The following is an 8,291-nucleotide window of genomic DNA, read 5'->3' as shown; positions in this document are numbered from 1 at the left end:
CGCTCAGCATACAAAGACTGGGAAGGAGGAGGAAGGGGGGGACATTTGGAGTGACGGTGTTTGTTTTCCCAAGTCCTTGTTATGTGTGGTGCCTGGCTTTCCTGGAGATGGCTGAATGCCTGCCTGCCCATGGGAAGTGGCGAATGAATGACTCGTTCTTCTTTGCTTCTGTGCATGGCTTTTGCTTTACCTACTAAACTGTCTTTATCTCAACACACAAGTTTTCCCAATTTTACCTTTCTGATTCTTTCCCCTACCCCAGCAGCGAGAAGTGAGTTAGAGTCTGCATGTGGCTGAGCTGTCAGCTGGGGTTAAACAATGACATCATGTTGTCTGTGTAAGTGAATCTGTATTTCATAAATTTAAAAGGAAACACAGTTGTGGTGTCTTACAAAATCCAACTAATTAAAAGCCTAAAAACCCTAAAGTGACTTTCATGTAACAGAATAGCTCTTGAAATACCAACTACTTTGGCAATCACCCTATTAGTACAGTATTCCTGACACTACAAAATTTTTGAACAACAAAAATCAATGTGAAACCAACTGGAGGAAGAAGATGCTGCCTATGTTAAACAAAACCAATTTTGATAATTTATATTCATTATCTCATAGATTGTTCTCCTGCATTCTCATGTTCACTTGCACCAAGATGTGTGCATCCCAGTGGTCTGGCCAATTTCACTTACACATGACAGAGGGACAAGGGTTAGTAGCTATCAACTTCTAATTAAACCTCTTGGATTCCTCTTGCTGACAATGGGGTTTAGACATAGTTTTAATTCACTTTGTGAATTATTCACTATGGCATACACTTATGCTTCAGAATCTTGTTTAAAGATTCTTCCATATACTTTTTGGAAGATTGATACCCATGGACTGTGTATCCTCATTTGGGCATCTTTGTGGCTGCAACCTTGCTGTCATCCTCCTGTTAGCAGAGTTCACATCTTCTACTCAAGTGTTGTCATGCTGTGGCCCCATGAGAACTTAGGCCTTCTGGTCGTGCTGTAAACAATGGATTCCTTGGTGTTCACCCCTGGACTGACGTTAACTGTGTACTTGGCTATCAGCATATGATGTTCTTTAACCTTTGTTTGATATTGTTTCTTTTGGTGCTTTTATATACATACAATTCCACCCATAATTCATTCTACTAATCTCTGTATTTCTATCACAAATCTCTGCAAGTTATACAAGGCCAAGTCTGGGAAAAAGACTGAGCTCTATTTTAAGCTTCAGAGAAACATGACAAATGAATATACATGCTCAGCTCTAGAAATATAAAGTATGAATTTATAGTCAGTAATTTCTTTGCTCTTTTCTGCAGCATAGTTAAAGGAGGGCCCCTGTTCTCACAAAAATATGTTTTTAAAATGCAACCCTACTAACAACTTCGCCACAGATCACTAAATGTTTGAGGCTCAACTGGTACTGAACTGCAGCTGCAACTTTTTGCTGAGGCCAGTGCCAAATGAACCCTACCTTCTTGAATTTTCAGGACTAACAATTTCTTTGACCAGCATTATTGAGAAAGTGTTTAAAGCAATATATGAACTTATCCTTATTATTATATCCTCTCTATATGGATATAATTTCAGACAATTTTAAACAAGTTTGTAAATGGAAACACACCCTAAAGACATTAGCTAGGCCTCAATAGTCTGTGACAGAAAACAATAAGAATTCATTCTGGTAACTCTGACAGACATATTTCAAATATGATGATGTTGGAGAGTAATGCCAGCTGTTGTTCACTAATGATCTCATAATTTTATATGTATGCAATGATCTTTTTATTTTATATTTATCAAGGGAAGGACATGGTAAATTGACCCAACCAAGTAAATAACTTTCTGAAGACAAAACTGAAGATACATTGTCCCCTAAGGAAGATTAGTTATCAAAACTAAAAGATGAGTAAGTGTTTTCCTCTCTGTGAAGTAAGAGCATTGAACAGTTCACTCTGCAGATTTTATACCCTTGCCCATGCTGAACTGCTCAATAATAAACAGAGAAAAAAGAACTGGAATGGGGCCTTCTCTTCAAATCTTTATTAAATACATACACACACAAAAAAAATTATGCAGGATCGTAGTGTAGCTATCCAGGCACTTTGCAGAAGTCTCAGTACAGGACCTGGTAACAAAAAAAAAAAACCAACAAATCCTGTAAATTCAGTTTCCTTGAAAGAGTGTGTCATGGGCCACATGCAGTGGCCAAGTTCTCTCATGTAGTGCCTTAGTCCCATGGTGTTTTTAACTGTGGAGTACTGTGCTGGATCATCTCCACTCTACACCAGCATAAGCATGGAAGAGGTGGTACAGGAGCCTATCTCAGGCACCAGCTCCCAACTGCTTATGTGGGGTAGTTTTCAGACAGATATATTCCTTTATCGGTTCCATCATGAAGCCACACCAGCACAAGTGACTGGGGAAGCAGAAGAATGTGAGTCAATGGCCAAGGATCAGTCTGGGAAGGAGTGGGAAACTGCTTGTTCTGGAGGATTTGTGCTGTTTTATGCTTACACAGGAATAACAAGAGCCAATGGGAAAGGAAGGGAGACAGAAGGCAATGGCAGTAATTAAGTCACATCTTGACATTCACCTCACTCAAGGATTATCTATCCCCATTATTCCCCGAAGCCAGACCTCTCTCATAAAGTGGGGATAAGGAAGAGACTCTACTGAGCACCTTGGTAATTAATGACCTCACTCAGAAGACTGAAGTGCCTGCCTTGCCTAACACAATTTGATTGAACACATCCTCTCACGCTCTAACTGGTAGGATGATTCCTCCTCTCCGCATGTTGTAACTGAGGCAGGGTTGAAAGAAGGAGTGGGTGAAATCTGAAACATAGTGACTAAGGTAATTGCTCTCAACTGAAATTTAAAGAGCTTGTGCCCAACTCTAGTTGATACTTTGAATAGAATAATTTAACATTAATTAGAGAAAGAAGGAACAGCCCAGTACTTCTATGTTCATGTCAATGCCTGTACTAGAAAGATATTAGGTCATGTTGTTTCGGGTTCACTTTGGGATGTTTCCATGCAAAACAGAACTGCCTGACTCAGAATCCTGCAACAGCTAGAGCATTTAATTTGCAGAAAGATGCATGCTCAGACAGAAAAGAGATTTGAAGCCCAGCATGGGACTTCTGGGTGTAATACCAGTCAGAAGATGCAGCAAGTGTCCTTAGTTTTCTCATCCGCAGTGCATTAGGCTGCACATGAAATCAAATTGATCGCTGCCTGGCTCGGCATCCTGACAGGCGTGACGCATGAGCAGTGTGGGAATCACTCAGGGCTGTCAAGACCAGAATAGTTTTGCCAGGTCTCAGATGCAGACATGGAAGCACATCCATACTGGGAGTATTCAGAGCAGAGTCTGTGTGAAGCATCACATGCCCATGCAAATCTAGACAACTGGAGACATTTAGATGTTCATAGAATCAATCATAGAATGGTTTGATTTGGAAGGGATCTCGAAAGGCCATTTAGTCCAACCTCCCTGCAATGAGCAGGGACGTCTTCAACTAGATCAGGTTGCTAGAGCCCCATCCAATCTAACCTCCACTGTTTCCCCCACGCAGAATCACAGAATCACAGAATCACAGAATCACAGAATCACAGAATCACAGAATCACAGAATCACAGAATAAGGAGGTTGGAAGAGACCTCCAAGATCATCGAGTCCAACCCATGTCCTAACACCTCAACCAGACTATGGCACCAAGTGCCATGTCCAGTCTTTTTTTAAACACATGCAGAGATGGTGACTCTACCACCTCCCTGGGTAGACCACTCCAGTACTTCATTATTCTTTCAGTGAAAAACTTTTTCCTAATATCCAACCTATACCTTCCTTGACGCAGCTTGAGACAGTGTCCTCTTGTTCTGTCAGTTGCTGCCTGGTGGAAGAGACCAACCCCCATCTACAATCTCCAAGCTAAACAATCCCAGTTCCCTCAATCGTTCCTCATAGGGCTTGTGTTCCAAGCCCCTCACCAACCTTGTTGCCCTTCTCTGGACACACTCAAGCATCTCAACGTCCTTCCTAAACTGAGGGGCCCAGAACTGGACACAGTACTCAAGATGTGGCTTTACCAGAGCCAAGTACAGGGGAAGAATGACCTCCCTGCTCCTGCTGGCCGCACAATTCCTAATACAGGCCAGGATGCCATTGGCCTTCTTGGCCACCAAGGCACGCTGCTGGCTCATATTCAGTCGGCTGTTGACCAGCACCCCCACATCCCTTTCTGCCCGGACACTGTCCAGCCACACTGTCTCCAGATTGTAACGTTGTTGGGGATTTTTGTGGCCAAAATGCAGAACTTGGCACTTAGACTTATTAAACTTCATCCTGTTGGACTCTGCCCATCCATCCAACTGATCCAAGTCTCTCTGCAGAGCCCTCCTTCTTTCCAATAGATCAACACAAGCTCCCAGCTTAGTGTTGTCTGCAAATTTACTAATGAAAGACTCAATACCCTCATCCATGTCATCAATAAAAATATTGAACAGAACTGGCCCCAGCACAGATCCCTGTGGGACACCGCTGGTGACTGGCTGCCAGCTGGATGCAGCACCATTCACCACCACTCTCTGGGCCCGGCCGTCCAGCCAGTTCCTGACCCAGCAAAGAGTGCTCCTGTCCAAGCCATGGGCTACCAGCTTTTCCAGGAGTATGCTATGGGAGACAGTGTCAAAGGCCTTGCTGAAGTCCAAACAGACAACGTCCACAGCCTTTCCCGCATCTACCAGGCAGGTCACCTGGTCATAGAAGAAGATCAGGCTGGTCAGGCATGACCTACCCTTCATAAACTCATGCTGGCTGGGTCTGATGCCCTGGCCATCCTGTAAGTGCAGCGTGATAGCACTCAGTATAAACTGTACCACTACCTCTGTGGGCAACCTGTTACAGTGTTTTCCCACTCTCATTGCAAGGCAAATTTTTTCCTTATATCTAGTCTGAAGCTAGCCTCTTTTACTTGCTCTATTGCTACAGGTCCTGATAAAAAGGTTTTCTCCATCTGTAACAGGCTGCCCATGGAAGTGGTTGAGTCACCATCCCTGGAAGTATTTGAATAGATGTAGATGTGGTGCTTAAAGACATGTTTTAGTGGAGGGCTTGGGAGTGTTAGTCCAACCATTAACCTAGAACACTAAACATAAGAAATCTGAGAAGCTCAGGACTGAGTTTAAAATTCAAAAATTCTCAGTTTGCTCAGGATCTGCAGAGTCCCAGTAAGATGCACAACTTTACCCTTAAGTTCATGTCCTAACACTGCAGTTGTAATCATATAGTTAACAAAATAGCTACGTTTTAAAGACTGTCACCAAAATTAGGTTTATTGTTTTCATGGTATCACTTTCAAGTCTGTTAAAAGTTGATTGGCACAGCTTCCTCAAATCCTGGGTTTTCCTGCAGAACCTGCTCTGCTACTTGGCAGTGCACATAATTTATACGTACCTGAACAATCTGTATCTGCTAATTAGATGAGGTGTTTGTGGTATAACTTTGAGACCAAGGCAACAGAACCAGGCAGAAATTCTCAGGATTAGTAATAAATGTTTCCAAATTATAACACACAGCTTTTTCATTGAATGGGATGTGAAATATTTGGAGAATTTGTTGTAGTTTAATGTCTCAAAGTGTACTAGGACTAGGATATATGAGACTTCTGTTGATGTGAACATGCTGCCAGAAATACAAGCTTCTCCCAATGAGATGCACTAGCAATGATACACAGAAGGAAAACTAACTTCAAATAGGCAATGAATTAGGTATTAGACAAGTGAACAACCATCCTGTCAGAATAATTCTCTCCACTGTGGTAAGATCAGTCAAAGTTTTACGTAATTTTTAAAAAAAAGTCTGATAATGGCTGTCAGACACCATCAGCATTCTAAGAAAGTTAAGCACATGGTATCCAAACATCAAAATGTAAAATTTTGATTCATGATTGAAAACCAAAGAGGGATACAGATTGAGTTACACACTACGTTCATATGGTACAGATTTCACTTTTTTCTTTTTTTAATACCGTGTATTTTTAAGGCAATGCTCTCCAGGTTTATTTTAGTACTTGCATAAAAATCATGTGGCTCTCTAAAGCCATTAGTAAGCTGGAAGACAATCCTGAAGGTAGCTCACAAAATGGGAAAAATAAATGAAGTACCACTATTTGCTAGCAACGCTCTCCCACTTCTGCTAGAGAAAGAACAAATGCCAGCTCTATTTCAATGAATATTAATGTCTAACAAACATTCCATAATAATTTCATTAGACCTGAAAAACAAAAAATACACAAACAGAAAAACTCTCAGTAGCCAAAATCCCCTTTGCTTTACAGTGAACATGTTAATTTACCCTTGTCTGCTAAGGTGACTCTAAATAGAAACTTGCCTGAACCAAGCAAAAAGTGATCCCTCAGAAATCAACCAGGTTTACACTTATTACCAGCTAAAATGGCTGAAGAGCCACATGTCAGACACTACAAACAAGACATCTTTCCGAAAGACATTGTGTGCTTATGTTTTCAAGATACTCCATTGTTTGGGGTTTTTTTCAAGTTTGTATTTAAGCATGAAAGCCAGAAAAATATCTTTGAAACCTCTGTTCCAAGTTGAGATTTTCCCTTAACAACTTCACCAAAAATTTTATTTTGAGCTCCCTATAGCTTTTAGGTAGTCTTTTTGGTTTGGGTTGTTTTTTTTTTCCCTTTTAGGTAGTCTTTTGGGGTTTGTTTTCGTGTTGGTTTGTTTTTGTTGCAGGGGTTTTTTGTTTGGGTTTTTTTGGGGGGTTTTTTGTGTGGTTGGGGTTTTCTCTGTTTGTCTGTTTGGGGTTTTTTAGTTGGTTGGTTTTTGATTTTTGGGTTTTTTTCTCCTCTTTGCTAAACAGTTGCAGTGGTACTGCCAACACAGGACCGTTTTATCCGGAACAATGAATCAGCAGAAGAAGAAGAAAAAAAAATTCCCTAAGTAAATGTTTGCACACCGGTTATTTGCGTAAAGGAGGCTCAGAGGTGACCTTACTGCTCGCTACAGCTACCTGGCAGGAGGCTGTAGCCAGGTGGAGGTCGGCCTCTTCTCCCAGGCAACCAGCGACAGGACGAGAGGAAACGGCCTCAAGATGTGTGCCAGAGGAGGTTCAGGTTGGACACCAGGAAGAAATTCGTCACAGAAAGCGTGATTAGATATTGGAATGGGCTGTCCAGGGAGCTAGTGGAGTCACCGTCCCTGGAAGTGTTTAAGGAAAGGCTGGACTTGGCACTCGGTGCCATGGTCTGGTTGACATGGTGGCTCATAGCTTGATGATCTCTAGTGGTCTTTTCCAACCTAAGCGATTCCGTGATTCTGTTTTCGATTCGGAGGACCCGAAGCCGCAACCCGCGGCCAGCCGGGAGCGCCGGAGCGGCACGGGCCCCGCGGCGGCCACAGCCGCCCCGCCCGCAGGGCGCGGAGCTGGAAGGTGCCCTCGGCTCCCGCCGCTGCCGTACGTGGCCGCCACGACCCCGGCGCGTGGAACACGTCCCTCCCGTGATTGGCTACCTCCACAGCAGGCCCCGCCCACCTCGGCGTTCTATTGGCCAGTTTAGTGTCGGCGCTGCTCGCGCCGCGGGCCGCGAGGGGGTGCGCGTCCCCGCGGGCCGGTGGGTCTGTGCCGCGCATGCGCCGCCCTCCCGTGGCCTCTCGCAGCCTGTCCCCCCCGCCCCGCCGTCGCCGGCCCCGCGCCCCGGTCTACGCGCCATGGCGGCCGCCGCCGAGGAGCCGTTCCCGTTCCACGGGCTCCTGCCCAAGAAGGAGACCGGCGCCGCCGCCTTCCTTGCCCGCTTCCCCGACTTCGACGGGCGGGGGGTGCTGCTGGCCGTGCTGGACACCGGCGTGGACCCCGGGGCGCCAGGCATGCAGGTAGAGCGGGGCGGCGGTGGTCCTGGGTCGCGGCCCCGGCCCGCAACGAGCCCCCAGGTCCCGCCGGACCGACCCCGGGGGGACGGGGACGTGTGCGGGGGCGGCCATGGCATTCGGGCGGCCCGAGGCAGCGGCGGCGAGAGCGGGGGAGGCCCCGGAAGGCTGTCCCGGGGACTGTCCCTGTCACGGGGACTGTCCCTCTCCCGGGGACTCGTGGCTGTGTGTTCGCTCACGGTTCCCGCCCAGCACGCGTGAGCGGGGGCTCGGGTGCGGGAGGGCGGGGAGATGCCGTAGCTAGGGGCTCCACACCGGTCTCCGGGTGCTACTGTGAGGATTCTCCTCCTAAGCCGTCCACAGGCGTGTTATGGCACTTAAATCT

At 45.6% G+C, this 8,291-nt stretch overlaps 1 protein-coding gene across 2 annotated transcripts in view; it reads left to right on the top strand.

Moving 5' to 3' along the window:
* The first annotated feature begins 7,702 nt into the window (after positions 1-7,702).
* Positions 7,703-8,291, top strand: part of TPP2 (tripeptidyl peptidase 2) — a 52,962-nt gene continuing 52,373 nt past the window's right edge. For both annotated transcript variants that reach the window (XM_069007648.1, XM_069007638.1), the window contains exon 1: positions 7,703-7,912. In XM_069007648.1, coding sequence (XP_068863749.1) covers positions 7,751-7,912 — 162 coding nt within the window. In that variant the 5' untranslated portion in view covers positions 7,703-7,750. The remainder of the gene's footprint in view (positions 7,913-8,291) is intronic.

This window comes from Aphelocoma coerulescens, chromosome 1 (assembly GCF_041296385.1).
Source record: "Aphelocoma coerulescens isolate FSJ_1873_10779 chromosome 1, UR_Acoe_1.0, whole genome shotgun sequence".
Taxonomy (NCBI): Eukaryota; Metazoa; Chordata; class Aves; order Passeriformes; family Corvidae; genus Aphelocoma; species Aphelocoma coerulescens.
This window is presented reverse-complemented; position numbering and strand designations above follow the sequence as displayed.